At 40.0% G+C, this 15645-nt stretch overlaps 1 protein-coding gene across 1 annotated transcript in view; it reads right to left on the bottom strand.

The window, feature by feature from the left end:
* Positions 1-15645, bottom strand: part of LAMA4 (laminin subunit alpha 4) — a 97660-nt gene that overhangs the window by 67637 nt on the left and 14378 nt on the right. The window contains exon 2 of the mRNA XM_035322367.1: positions 8589-8690. Within this exon, the coding sequence (XP_035178258.1) occupies positions 8589-8690 (102 nt within the window). The remainder of the gene's footprint in view (positions 1-8588; positions 8691-15645) is intronic.

Here is a 15645-nt window from a genome sequence, read left to right as displayed (position 1 = left end):
AAAACAAAGGTCAGTCTCTTTCTCCATGGATCTTTAAATGAATTAGACACCAATAGTTACAAAGCATAAAGTATTTTTCATAGTAATATTTGCTGTAAAGAGAGTATTTAGTATGCACAAAGCCAGGAAGTTCTTTTAGCAAAAGGGGTCTAAAATGAGAAAAGAAAGAAATTTTGACTCAGAGAAGGGGGAGGAAAGAAATCTGTTGAGAGCAGAGAAGCTGAGAGGAGTAAAGAAGGGCAGAACTACAGGCAGCCACAGTGATGTCCAGCTCTTGCACTCTATTCCTGTGAGAGTGCACGAACCACAAGGCTGCTGTGACACGTGGTGTGAGATAAGGCAGTGGAAGGCTAACACCATTTAAAAAATAGCTCGTGTTTGTCATTATTCAATGCACATGCAATTTTAATACACCACAAGAAAGAGATGAGAGTGTGAGCATTGAGAGCTCAAAGAGAAAGAATAATCCTGTATCTAAAGTGCTGGTGGAGGCTTCAGGTGGGCTGCATTCAATTGCAGCCTTCATCATGCTCTTCCTTTTCCCTCTGAGCAATTCACATCACCTCTCCTGGCCTCAGCTCCCCAAACAACGTGTGGGTACTAACAGAATAAATCTGTTACTGGTTTCCAGAGCTCAGACACTGTTGGGATGATAACAGAAGGGCAGCAGAGTAGCTGATGCTGCTCCTTAAATCTGCAGTGCTTTTCATCATCTAAATGGAAGGGAAGTGCTAAAAGGCCCTTTTACCCCAAAGAACATCATAGATGAGTGCTGGAGGCACTGTTGAGGTTTTTCTTTAGTTAGTGATTATGTCGAGGTGGCATTATCTTATTTAACAAATCAACACTCCTGTGGATATTTAGAATTACAGTTTTACAGTGATAAAAGGTGTCCTTTTATGTTTTATTTTGTGTTAGCTTGGCATCTCCAACAAAGCAGCTAACTACAGTAAGCCTATGAGACATCTCTGACAGAGGGAAGATGCCCTCCCTGCAGCTCATGAGGGATCCTCAGAGCCGAGTGGGGCTGGTTTAATAGTTTGAGAAAAATGTTTTGCTTCTGAACTGGCCACTATTGACAGAGCAATAATCATGGGATAAAAAATGGAATTCCATTTTTAGCATTCCTTGAGAAACTGGATTTTAAAGTGCATTGCTGTAAGAATTACAAGGGGTATTCTTGCAAGTATTCATGCCTGTTTTAGAATGAAAGGCATCATTTACAGTAGGTGTCATAAATCTGACTGCGCGTGTGATTGTTCACAGCCTTTTATGTCTCAGTGGTTTGTTCAAAGGAATTCACAAAATTGTGAAACATGTTTAGTAATATTCATGTCTATTTTTTTTTTCAAATAAAGAAATTCAGTATACCTTTTTTTTTTTTTTTTTTTTTTTTTTGTTTCCTTTGAAAGACAAGGAAAACTGAAGTAAAGATCTCTAGAAAATAGTCATTTGATATGTCTCTTAGGACATCAAGCACTGAAGCTAACAGAAAATTGCTGCCTGACTTTGCACAGAACAGAGTGAGACATGGTACAGTTCACAAAAACAGACAGAGCTATGCAGAGAAAAGTATTGCAACAAAGCTGTAAAATTCTTTTTTTTTTTTTTTTTTTTTTTTGTAAACTATGTTTGGAATTTACATTAAGCTAAAGTTCTATGCTGAATTCTTTCCATATGCCCATGTTAATACAGCCTTTATTTTCATAAAGTAAAAGTAGGGAGAGGTGTCCTTTATTCTTGGACAATTCAGTTTTAAGGAAGTAATCTGATATGATAACAGCCTGGCTTCTGAAAGCTTCTATATGAGGATATAGCACACTGTCATTCATCCATCATTACGCCAGCAGCAACGTGTCCTATGACAGACTGGCTGGATTGTATTTTCTTGTGTTAGAAAATGCCTTAGTTTGACCTTTGCTGGTCAAACTGCTCTGGTCTCATGGAGCGTTATCAGTCAGGGTGAGCATTTCTACCTTGCCCTTACTGTAACCATCTGTACTCCACATACTTGCACATGAAAAGGTGCTGTGGGGGGAGTAAGTGTCATCACTGAGCTCCTGCGCTTCCCTGCTTGGAAAGCAAAACCAGAATTGCTGTTCTGAGATCATGGAGCACTTTGTGTGATGCAGTCCTGCTCTGTAAATATGCTTGTGCAGAAATAATATTGAAGAGTTTGTTGATTCTCTTCAGGCAGGACAAGTAAAATTATAATTTGTCCCAGCAAAAGACAAACATGCTTTTCTGAAAATGAATATTACTAAAAATCTAAGATGTGGGAATCTGTCCCAGTTTAACTTAGTATCCTGAAAAGAGAATAGCTCTTTTTAATGGTCTTCAAAGGCACTGGCTTCATTAAATGTGCCATTTAGGCAATTAGTTTAGGAAGGTTATTTCCTTGAAAGGCACAGTGCAATTTAGGCAGGCTGTACTTCTTCCACAGGTAACTGAGATAGATGACAAATTGTCTGTGTACCCTCTAGAGTTAAAGGAGAAAGACAGGACCTGGCATAGATTGATGCAGGGCACCTGTGTTAGTCACCTAATGCAGGATGGTATGCAGGCTCTCCAAGTCAACAAAAGTTAATACCCAGCCCTGCTTCTAGTGAGGCGAGTAAAGTGAATGAAATACTGCTAATAATAAAGTAAACCCTAAAAATATTATATATGACATCTGGAAGTACCCTCAAACCTCTGTTAGGAATTCTGAATATTACTTTGCAGATGATAGCAGTCATTGTTACAAGATAGCAAGAACTGATTTTTTTTTTTCTCCCTTACTTCTTGTTCTTCTTAGAGGCAGTTTTGTAGCATGTAGAAAGATTGGATGGGAATAAATAAATTATAAGTGTAGAGTGGTGAAATTTGTTTATATTACTGTCCAGTCTGTCTGTATTTATTGCTAGGCCAGTAGAGATTGACCTGAGGTATAGTATCTGGATGTAGATTTAAAGTTCTCCAAATCTGTGACATGCCCTCCTGTCTGAGGTTACAGAGCTGCATAGTAGTGCACATGCCAGCATGCTGAAACTCGTTGCTCTCCCAAAATAATAATAGTAAAGTAAGTACTTCAGCATAATGACTTGAAAGCCATGAGGTTTGCATGCTTTATCTTTTTCATCTTTAAGGTTTACGATTTCATCCTTCTCTCTCCAGCCACTGTGGGTTAGCTGCAGTGTTAGCTTTCAAAATTTCATGGAAGAAATGAGGCAGTAAAAAGAAACACTAAATGTTGTGCAACCTCTAATAAAGTAAAGACAGCCGACCACTTGAAATAATGAGAATAGCAACAAAACTCATCTCTGAAACTTGTCTGGTTTGGGTCAGTATAGCCCATCTATGTCAAAGTTTTGGTTTGTAGAACTTGTCCTGTACTGACTAAAGTGTGAGTTCATGTCTTGCCAAAAACACTTGGCTCTCTACTTTCTCCATCCATCACTTGCCTTAGTTTAGTGTGAGAGCAAGGGCAGCACTTCCTTGCAGTCTTGATCTGGCTTCCTACAAGCCTCTCGTAGAGGCTGTGAAGGGAAAGTGATCACGTTAGTGTCTTTGTTGCAAGTTTTCAATAGTAAAACCATTAGGACAGCAAATATTCTCTGTTAAAACAGAGCCAAGAGGGAGGGAAATTTCTTCATCTGAGGCACTGAGACTATTAACACTGGCACTTCTGACAACAAGTGTGTACAAAGACCCTCTGGACAAGGGCTGCATTTCAAGACCAGACTGTTGTAGTTCTTGTTAGCTTTCCAAAGGTGTATTACCTTGGGCACTATAGGTAGATGCAGTCCATCTTTAAAGAAGGAAAGAGCGAGCTGTAAGCTGCAAGGCTCTTCATGAAGCCAGGAGTACCTAACAAGCTGGAGAGTTTTGCTAGCTCCCTGTAGTTTTGTCCTCGTGCTTGGTGGATGTTTGTAGATCCACTGGCGGTTCTCCAGACCTGCCTTGGCAATCATGTGGAACATATTATCCTCTCAGGCAGAACTGCCAAATTGGTTCCAACCTTTCCACTCAGATGTAAACCCAAACACTTAAACACAAATCACTTACATGACAATACATTCTACTGTCAGGAATTCCATAAAAGGCTGGAAAGGATACCAGAGAATTTGTCCTCTCCATCATTATGATTCTTTGGCCTTTCTTGTTCTGAAAATTGTCTTTATCTACTTATCTATCTATCGATCCATCTATTTATTTTTGTGTACTCTTTGGATGCCTTATATACATACCGATTAAATATGTGTAGCAGAGGATAATATAGCACTTGAAGTTTTGTAGGTAGGCATACACAAGCTGTAATGTTCTCTCCAGACTTACTGTTCCTGCTGTGTGTGCCTTTATGCATTTATGAAGATCTAACCACAGAATAATATTTACCCTCCATTAATAGCAGTAACCACTTTCTGTGGTTATTGCACACTGATAACTCAGTCCAACAAAAATTTTGTCAGGATATTCAACTTTGCAATTTTGTAATACTTTCAGACTGCTAATTCATTTCTCTGTGTTCTTCTGAAGTCAGTCATAGTACTGTGCAGCCACCTCAAGTGACTTCCTTCCTAATGTAATGCAAAATTTTTAATATTGTAAAACCTGCCTGTGTTGATAATGGCGTATGGTATTAGAGCTCATTGCTTTTGGCAAGCTTTTTCACCTCTGTATGCCACTCATTTCAGAGATGATCATCATGGCTGCTGTGACGTTCTGTTCAGTTTTCAAGTCATTTAAAGCCTACTACCGTGGCTGAATTTTCAACAGCTGATCCCTCAACAAAGACACTCTAAAGAAATAGCTCAACTGTGGATTGTTGGTGGGGTAGGGTCTGGAGGTGGTGAAAGAGGCAAAATGTTCCCCTCATATCTTCAGATCTTACTGACAGTAAACCTCATTGCTTGGGCTTTATGCAGGAGAAATGCACATCACTCTATCTGCAGACTGCAACTTGTAGCTGTTACAATTTGACCCAGTTATCACATATATGAATGTTTCCAAAATCAAAAGCTACATGGTCCTACAAGTGACTGCCTTTTCCTCTTTTAGCTAGGGTTGAGAAGGTTAAAATACTATTAAAATATAAGAGTCTAAAATCAATATAAAAAATTAGTGTTTCTTCCACTATCAGCCTTACATGATAATGTATTTGAAATGAAGTATTATTTGACATCTGTATTATATTATATCATAAATGGAGTTTACATTGTGCTGACTGCTCTTCTAACACTTGGGCACACTAAGAACTGGGCTGAGTGGCTCTTCAGTTACAATCACAGGATGACGCGATTGATTTCTGTACCAGTTTTATGTGGACATCTATCCAAGAAAGGCTCTTTGCAATAATTTCTTCTGTCTGGTTACCCACTGAGATTGTTGATTCATTGATTGTATCATTTGATAAGCTTCTAGAGACAAATGGGTTGCATTTACACTCTATGAATAAGCTGAGAGAAATTTTAAAACAGGACCAGATGATAGATATTTATGTCAGCAGGAATTAGGGATCTGAGTACTTTACCCTAAGGCTTCATTGATAGCAGTTTAATTTTATTTGATTTCAAACTGAGGGCAGAGGCCAATGAGAATTTCATTAATTTGTATGCAGTGGGAACTACATTCACTGAACTGATTTGGGGGATTTGCATAATATGAAGGTCTTAGAGCACTGTATGGAATCTGACCCTTACATTTCATCGCTTTTGAAGTAGGGTACTTTTTCATTTTCATAATGCCTGAAGCTTGTTCATTTATCCAGGTCTTACAGCTTAGTTATTATTTAAACAACAATAAAAATGATTATCCACACACAGGATACAATGTTATTGTTTTCATGTTGTCTCCCATCATTTTTAGCAGAATTAACTTATATATATATATATATATACACACATTTAAATCATTCAATTGTGTGAATAAACATGCAAACATAAAACTTTTGAACTTTGCTGAACATCTAAAAATCTTCTGCTAATCTTCTGTTCATCTAAATATCTTCTGCTAAGGCTGTTCATTAACATCTATAACACATGGTTAGGGTAACCTGGGTTGCCACTGGGGAGTCTGTGATAAAACTTCAGAACCCAGTTGCATGTTAGAAGCAGGGAGATAACAGGTTTATATGGATATAAATGCAGGTCAACAACAACAGTAATGAAGGATATGACCAGAATCTCTCCATCTCTCCCTCCTCTCTATTTCCTTCCTCCCTCCCTTCCACAGCATTTCAAAAACTAACAGAATGCAGAAAGTCTTATGTCTTACTATCAGGTGTGGTGGTTACCACTGCAATATTCATTGAAATAATTTGCCTAAAAATTGAGGAGGGAGAAACCAGTGAACTCTCATTACCATGTGGTCCTATCTATTCCCTGAAATTCCCAGACATATGGGTGCCTACTGCTCTCTGTCCCAAGCTCAGCCCACTGAACACTTTAGTCAGATCCATTCCTGTGCTTCTCGAGAATGGCGCTTAGGGGTGGCTAATTTGACCACTTATTCTACCACCAATCATGTTCTTAACCATCAACTCTCTTTTCCCCAGATTATTCACACTCATTCATCTAACATGGTTCTGCCTGTTTTAATCCAAATTACATTTTTCTTTCTTTAAGCATGTTTTCTCCCAGGCTTTCTCAGTCACACTTCGTGGTTTACCAGTTTCACCAGTTGGAAGATTGAAAGATCTTTCCTGGAGATCTCCACATCCTCAGAGAAGTCCTGTTGTTGCAGTCCCCATGGGCATCTCTGGTTCTGTTTTGTTATCATGCCTTCAAAACCCCTTTTCATGCTTCTCTTTCCTTGCACCACTCACTCTCTTTCCCTCTCCCCTTTACTCTTATTTCACCACTGTTTTTATTATATTTATTTTTTTCCCCTGTTCATCTTTATTCAGAAGTAAACGGCCTGAGCTTAATGGCTTATTAAACCATCCAGACCAGCCATCCAATGGCTTTTTTTCAATGCAAGCAGTAAACTGGGCTTTAGCTCTTAGTTTCTTCTTTACTACCTGATCAAGTCAGGCAGTTTAGTATCCCAGAGAAACATCAGTCAGGAATATACAGATTCTTTGAGATTATTTCCTGATGATACAGCAACTTTTTTTTTTTTTTTTTTCTTTCTCTCCAGCTCTTGACATCAGTCTCATTTTGTGTAGAAGACAGGAAGCAAGTCTTCTGTTGTGTTTGTAAACTGAGGATATAATCACTTTCCTACCTCATATATTCTACTCCAGAAACTCGTTGGTTACCAGAGTTATGAGAAGCAGACATTTGCTAAGCTGTCCCTCTTGTTCTCAAGTTTTCCATCAGAAACTTCCTCTTGTCATTTTCCCATGCACAGAAGTCATGTGCATGTGAAAGAGAATAGCTGGGAATGCCTCAAAATGTAAAACCTTTATAAAAAATTAACGTTAACCAAAAAATGTTAGGCCAATATGTGTTCTGCAGAAACTAGCCCATCCTATGCACACTACAGTGGCCAAGCCCTAATAATTATTCCTGGGCTGAACAGCTGCACTGTCTTCCTCCCATGGGAATGGAAATGGAAATATTCCATGGAGCATGGCACTGTGCATAGCTATAACTGAAAACTTGGTAGAAGCTGCAGCAATGCAAAGTATGTGAATATTATAAGGCCATTTTACAAAGAGACAAACTGAGGGCAAAGGTTTATGACTTGTCAAAAGTAACACAATAAATCCATGGCAAAGACTGGAGCTCTGGGATCTATACAAACCTGTAAAGAGTACACTAATGCCTAGCTCTCACTATGTGGTTCAGATATATTACAGTATTAACTTCCATCCTTTCTTTACCATATTACTGCTCTGATTACCCATTAGTAATTGGAGTTGGTTTTACTGCCCTGAATTTTGCTCTGGAGCTACAAGTGATCGACTACTAATGCAACTCACAGCTTTTTGTCTGAGCTGATAATGAGCGAGACCGAACATATGGGAAGTTGTATTACTACCTTGGAGTTCAACATGCTCTTCCCTTGGTGTATTATTTCAACCTCCTCATGTTGTTCCTTCACAGCAGGAGGCTGCCATGCAGCAGAATTACTATGGGTAACACATGTGTATACACTCACAGGGGTCACTCACCATTGTAAATTGTTTATATGATATACAGCACTGTATTCACAAGAGGGAGAATGAAATGTGTTTGAATTTATGCATTTTCTCTGGGGGGATACAAAACTCTTTCCACACTTCTGATGGACTAAATATTTTCCCCAGCATACTGACTCTCAGAAATAGTGTATGCAAAAAAGTGTTTTGAATCTGCAGAAATAATTTAAGTGAGAATGAAATTTGGCTATGACAATCTCATTATTGTTTTGATCTTGGCCCTGATCTTCAGCAAAAAGCTCCCGTGGGACAGACAGGTTTTGCTCTATATTGAAACTGAGCATTGGTGTTAATAGAAGAGTCAGACCATGGCCCACAGTTTCTTGGGTTTACCTGGGAAATATTTCTTTCATGTGAAGCCTCAGCAAGAGCAAAAGAATGTGAAAAGGTTCATGTTATCAGAAAAAAAAATACAAAAACTAGTGCTGTCATTTTATGAGGGAGTGGCTGAGGAATTCCTTACCACACAGATTCCCGATCCATCAAGGCATCTGTTTGCATTGCCGTTACAGTTGCAAGGAGAGCATTTTCCTGAGGTGGTACGGTAAAATCCTTCTTGGCATCCCTGCAACAAGAAAATAAAAATAAAGTATTTCCTAAGCATGTAGATTCTGAGAGTTAGGTTTGGCAGGAGAAAGCACGAGGCATGGGAAAGCGAGAACTACAACCGTCAGGTCTCCCGCGAGGATGCTCCACAACCCTATCACAGCAGACCACACACACACTGCTGAACTCCAGTCAGTTCTTATGTTCCCTGCCCTGGTGCTTGATTTTTGCCTCACGATGTTTAAGCTGCCAGCATCCCCACCTATGTCCTGCCCCGATCAGCAGCTGGGGCCTGCAGTGTGGGGTTGGGGGGTGGGCTGCCAGGTTCTTGCTGCATTTTTTGCTAGGGGGTGGGTCAACTAGAAGTTTCTTATCATTATTCAGTAAAGAAGGTGTATTCACAGGAAAAGAATTGCTTTTACCTAAAGATAAAAATAAAATTAAAGAGGATTACTTTTGTATCTATTATGTGTAACTTCTTGTTCTCCACTGAGGAACTTCCACCTTAGTGCAAAGTTGGTGAGACTTGAAGAAGCTGATCTCAGGAGCAACCTCTGTTGCTCAGGCAGTGCCTGCTCACCCTGTGTAGCAGTCTCTTTGCATCACATGGATGATGTTACATCCACGCAGACTCATGAACTTTTGGATCTTAAAGCTCTTACTCTTGCATAACCCTTGCAGTGTTGTTGCAGAGTTTCTGCGAAGGCCTTCGCATATCATTCAGATCTTCAGAAATTATTTACCACACCCTCTTTTTGCTAGCACTTAAAAAGATATAATTGTCAGAGCCTGAGGTACACTTGGCTCTCCTGGAATATCTTTTGTAGCTGACTACACAATGCTTTCTGTGTTCTGAGGTCACTTGTTCTTGAAAACAGTAGGAAACTCAAGCAAATCAGAAGGGAATGATCTTACATAATTTGCATTTGCACAAGGTATGACACTTTTTATTATATTATACTGCTCTAATCGGGATTAGATTTCCACTGGATCTTCCTCTTCCTAGGTTGCCATGAAATAAGGGATGATTTCTTTTCTGCACTGGCCTTACCATTTTTTTGCACGCCCACTCTGAGCTATGACATGAATAACAAGACTACAATATTCATGCAGTGCTGCATAGTGTTATGTCCATTGGCTGCAAAAGCTGTCCTGTGAGTGGCACTGCTCACTGCCCTGCTGGTGGCTGGGGCTAGTGAACTTAGCTGCATTGCTTCTGGGACCTGAGCTCGTATGCCTGTGTTGTGCTGCAGATACAGCTGTGGGACACTGGGCAGCAAAAGCCATCAATCCCAAGGTTCATCTCTGTGAGTTTCCACTCTCAACGGTGGATAGATGCTTTTATTCAGTTGGATGAGCTGCTCATTAAGGAAATAACATATCTTATAAAATGGATAACATCAAGCTTTAAAAATCAGGGATACAAATGAATCACTAATCCAATCTTATCCCAGAGAGCTCCGAGGAGCTGAGATGAACATAAATGGAAAACCTCAGTTGCTTTTACCATTCTTACACATCATTTTTTATCCAGTTTGCTTTGGAAACACTTTCTTAGATAATAGGTCCTCAGAGGAAAAGCCTTCATCCATATCCACTTTGGGACACTAGAAATACTATCTGTTTGCACTGCTTGTTTCTTTCAGTTGTTTAGTCTTAACACAGAGCTGTAGGACTGGCTCCCACTAGACTAAAGATTTCAGCTGAATGATTACGCCACACACTGTGGAAGGCAGACAATTATTTTCTAAATTGAAAACAGATTCGTTTCCCAATGTCTTTCTTGGCAATATTTCTCTGAACCCATACAGTTCTAAGGCACGTTATGCTCTCCTATGCCCTTCAACTGGTGGGTGGTCCTAGCTGGTCCACTAGTGTCTGTCCAAAAGTTTTCGTGGTTTTGCAGGTCTAAGCAGAATCCTTTTTCACATATGATGATGAATATGGACAATGGAAATGTATGACTATATGCAAAGGTGTCTGTGCAAATGCTTCAGCTGTCCATAAATCTAATGTCCTATAAACTTCAGCAAGGGGTATGTCTGTACTGCAGCCATGAGTGGGCTTTCATCTAGTTCACTCAAACAACAGTAGCAAGTTAGGTGTAGTTCAGCTGCAGAGCATCAGTGGTTCCAGCTATATGGCCAGGTTTGCATGGCTGTTTCTGGAGCCTGCTGGGAACTAGCTTACCCTCTCCTCTCAGCAGACACACTTCTAAGCCCCTTGAGACATTTACCTTAGTCTGGGGAGTGTCTGCTGTTGAGGCTGTCAGACTCCCTCTTGAGAATGAGATGTAGGCTCCTAAGTCACCAGGGTAACTTCTGGCAATATTATCTCCCCATAACTCCTCAATTCATCACAACAGCTTGGAAGGTGTTGATGCTCACTATTTTAATGCACTGTTTTAAATCCTGGGTTGCATCAATTTAAACCAGAAATGAGGTATTAACAATCAATGCTATGAGGGAGATGGGAATGGGAGGAAAATTGGATACAGATTGTTTGCTTGAGGTTCAGGAATTTTCTCAGGCATTCTCAGTTATTCTGATGTATTTTTGTTGCTCCTTGCCCTAGTAGTGATAATGGAGTGATCTGTTAGTTGTTCCAGGGCGTGAGCCAGCATCGTATTTATAAAAAGAAGTGTTAGAGTGTTGAGCTAATTGAAGGATTCAAATGGCTGAATGTTCTGGGAGCACAAAATAATTGCATACAAAGCACAAACAGGTCTGGAACAAAATGGAAATATACTCCCTGAAAAATTGTTATGTAGACAATTGAGTGAGGAACATATCCATCTACTGTCTGTTTCTGAATGCTGAAGACAATTAGTAGGCCAAAATGCTAGGTCTGCATTAGCAATTACATCTTCATAATTATTATGTGCATATATATATATTTTCCCCAAAGGGACAATGTTTATTCCAGCTGAAACTGAAAAGTCCAATCTAATGTGGATGTTGCTGAGCTCTTGAAAATCTTTTATACCCACAGTGCATTTAATTCCCCCCCCCCCCGCATCTGGCTTTCATTATTACATTTCTTAAAACGAGGACCAGCTGCAGTGTTGCAAGTGCTGTGGAGTCCCTAGTCATGCACTGTTGCTTTAGACCCTTCTGATGGTATGGGTGCAAGATGGGACTGAAGATGGAAGGCAGTCTAGAGACACAGGGTTATGAGTTTGCTCCCATTTATATTCAAGCAGTTCCACCAATTTGGTTGGTTGCAGCTGCTCTTGATCTACACTTGAGCATCTGAGGGCAGAACCAGGTCCTTATTCCTTCCATATTGCCAGCTAGCAATGCTGGTGCAGCCATACTGCAGTAGGCATGTTTGTTGTGACCCTCTCTCTTCCTATTTGCTTTTCCCAAAAGAGTGCAGTGCTAGTAAATATGCACAGAGTGCTCTCTGCAGTTACATCTGCCTTAGCCAACTAAAGAAAGGGCAAGGCATGGTTTCAGACAGTGGCTTATGAACATACATGCTGACTGGCGGTTCATTTTCTGCCTTGATTTTGCTCTTTGACAGATTGCTCTTTTCCTGACAATGGCCAGGCACAGCTCAGAGCATGGCGTCTCTTAGGACATGTTCCCACGAGGCAGCATGTCTGGGCCTGCTCTTTTTTTGGGCAAACAGAGACAGTTTAAGCATGTAGACATGTGCTGTGTTATGCTACTCAACTAGGAGGTCCCCAGACTGCTTTATTCAGTAATTCAGATGTAGCTATTGACTCTGCATCAATGGTAAGAAAACATGGCATGTTTCTTTAGTTAGTACTGGAACTTGTGACTTTCCTGTGAACATATAAAAGCACAAAGGGTCTCTTTCTTCTGCAGTAAAAAGCTCCTTGGATCCAGTGTTTGTTAATTCCAGAACTTTTTCTTGAGTGCTGGGGTACGCACAGAGAGGTGGATTCAGGGTTAAATGATCTATGTTAAGCAATTTCAGCCTTTGTTATATTCCTCATACTCATGACTGCCAGTCTTGGACCAGGGGCCTCCTTGCATTTGACCCAGAACAAAACCAGAAGCAAAAGATGGTGCATGCCTCCAGGACCATTGTATAAGAGGATACAGATGGGTCACTGGGGGCACTGAAGCTGAAGAACAGCACTCAAAGTAGCAGTCACGTGTTGTCACATCAGCTGCCAAGTCACTGCTAAGTTTAGTGTTGCCCAAGGCTTGGTTGTAGCTGGCTAGAAGTGTTACTTGCTTTGCTACTAGAGTCAGAAGGCATTCTGCTTTCCAGGTCTGAGAAGGATCCTCTGTGGGCTGCATGAATGTTCAGACCTGAAGGCAAGGATAAAACACTGTAGAGTTACTTAGTAGATTTTCACTTTAAAAGTCAATTCAGGGTAGTGAAAGTGTAAATTGTACAAACTCACAGGTCTGTGGTGAAATTAAAATTACCTTAATTAACTCATATCCTAGACCTATGAAAATAGAAACAATTTATATCCTTTGTCATAAACACTTGTATTTTATGTACAAAAGTGATTTTTTAATTCCATGAGGCAAAAATGCACTTTTTTGTTTTTGTTTTTGTTTTTGTTTCTCACAACCCCTCACATTACTTCTTCATATGCCAAGAGGATAGACAAATGATGGCAGCATGAGAAGGAAGAGAAGCTACTTCAACATTATCAAGTTTTGCCCAAAAGCCTAGGGAAAAGAAAAGATAAAAATGTTACTTCTGTGATATAAGGACATACAGGCATAGTATCATCTATTGAAACCTGTCAGAATCAGAGATGTGAGTAAATAAAGCACATTTTCATTGCATCGATGAAAAGAATCAGACAAATTGAGCAGAGTGATGGATTCTTCCCATCTTGACAGTGTCACAGCAAGATGTATTTTTTTTTTTTTCTGGAAAGTAGGGTTTAGCCAAACAGAAGTTTAGGATTTCAACATAATACTATTTCTGTGAAGCTCTGTATCCTTGGCTATACAGGGGTGAATGAACACTCTAAATACCCTTCACCCATTTTAAAATCTGTGGGTCTGTATGTAATAGAGACTGATCCGCTGTACAAAAAGTACATGGCATTGCCATGGAAACAATAGACATCTGCTCTCTGGGGACATTTCTCAACCCAACCCAAACATGCTTGCTTTTGTTTATTTTACATAACCTCTTTTTTTTTTTTTTTTTTTTTTTTTTTTTTTTTTTTTATAAGCAGTATTTAGAATTGGCAGCCACAGTACTGGAGACCTTTTGAAGATTGTTTGCTTAGGCCAGCTTGAGATAAATAGCCTACTGCCCTTCCTAAAAATAAAGACATTTTCCTGCTTGAACATCTTCTGGTACTTTTATTTCTTTCATTTTTTTTTATTTTTTTTTTTGGAAATTAGAGAATTACACAAACAGCTCTGAGAAAGGAGTCCTCTACTGTACATTTGATTTAATGCTATTCCAAGTTTCTCTGGGTTCTTCAGAATAGGTAGGACCTTTTTCTAAAGAGATTCCTGGTTTCTGTCATCTACAATGGAATAATCTTCCTGCTCAGAAATGCTCAATCCCTAGCTAAGCCAAATTTTCAGCATTCAGCAGGTCCCACATGGTTTGTCTATATCAGCAATGAGGACAGGCCCAGGCTGAGCCTCAGAGGACCTCCTTGCCCCAGGTGCAGCTCTCTGCTAGCACAGCTGTGGCTGTGAGCATGTAGGGCTGTCCTGGCCAGCAACCTTCACAGCTGAGCAGTAGGACTGCATGTATAGGAAGCCCAAACCACAGCAGGCCGGCAGTCAGCAATTTGGAGACATCCACATGGGAAGAAGCCAGCTAGACTTCCTTTGTGAGTTTTAATTCCTTTTACATGAAAATGTGTCTAAAGTAGGTCAGCTGCGCCTGTTGATTGCTGCTGACTGTGAAGGGATGCTTGCAAAGCTAGCTCAGGTGTATAGACTGAATCACCCAAGGAATTCTGTCACTACATTTGAGTTCACTTGATGCTGGCCAGTTCAGAGTGTGATCTTGGGATGTTTCCCTTCATCAAGGTTGTCTTTCTTCTGATATTTATTGCTAGCTTTCAAAGGGAGCTCTGTTATATTACCCTGCCCTGGTGCTACCTTCTCCATTGAATACTTGTGCATTCAAAAATCTGCAAATAAAATATTTTCAGCCTGTCTCTGAGACATGTTTTCCTTCTTGGGCATCGAAGCAGAAAGCATAATATATGCTAACACCTTTGGTAAATCTAGAATTTTTAGGAAGAGCTTTAAAATACCTCCAGACATTTGGTATCTGGGAATTGTTCTTACTGCTGCTAGTAACTCTGTCCCATCTCAATTGGATGACTTTGGAGAGCATTGAACATATTTAAGAAAGAAATCTGTAGGCAATTATTATTAAGAATTTATATTGTCATCTGAGATACTCCGTGCTCACTGCAGACAGGGACTTTTGTTCTAAGACATGGCTGTGAGATACAAGATTATCCCATTTTACAGAGAGCAAAAATGATCCCTGGCATCATGTGAAGGCTGTCATATTCATTCCCAGCTCAAGCCTCAATTGAACATTTTGGATGTCTCTGGGAAGAAGAGTTCTGAATTTGTGAGAGACTTGGACAATCTGCGGAGCTTGTGGCTGGCAGCTCCTTGAAGCATGACCCCATTCTAAGGACAGCTTCTGGCTCCCTCCAAAAGGCACACTTCTTACTGCAATAAAAATACTGCTTGGCCAAACTGGGATGTAGGTAAACAAAGGGTTTGACCCCTGGAGATCCTAGCTCTAATCCACTCTGGGTAGGCACAAATTGTACAGCTTATCATGTTTGGAAAGCATTAACTACAAAGCACTCTTTTTTACCTCATACAGATATGAGAGTCTACTTATGGTGTTTCATTCAGCAAGGAAGTACTGAGGGCACCAACATGACTTCTACATCTGCTTCTCAGATCAAAGCATATTTGATGTCCATTACTTTTAAACATGGACTTTAAAAATCCAGACTGCAAATTGGAGGCTGACGG

This window comes from Oxyura jamaicensis, chromosome 3 (genome assembly GCF_011077185.1).
Source record: "Oxyura jamaicensis isolate SHBP4307 breed ruddy duck chromosome 3, BPBGC_Ojam_1.0, whole genome shotgun sequence".
In the NCBI taxonomy this organism is placed as follows: Eukaryota; Metazoa; Chordata; class Aves; order Anseriformes; family Anatidae; genus Oxyura; species Oxyura jamaicensis.
Note: the sequence above shows the minus strand (reverse complement) of the source record. Positions and strands in the feature narration are given on the sequence as shown.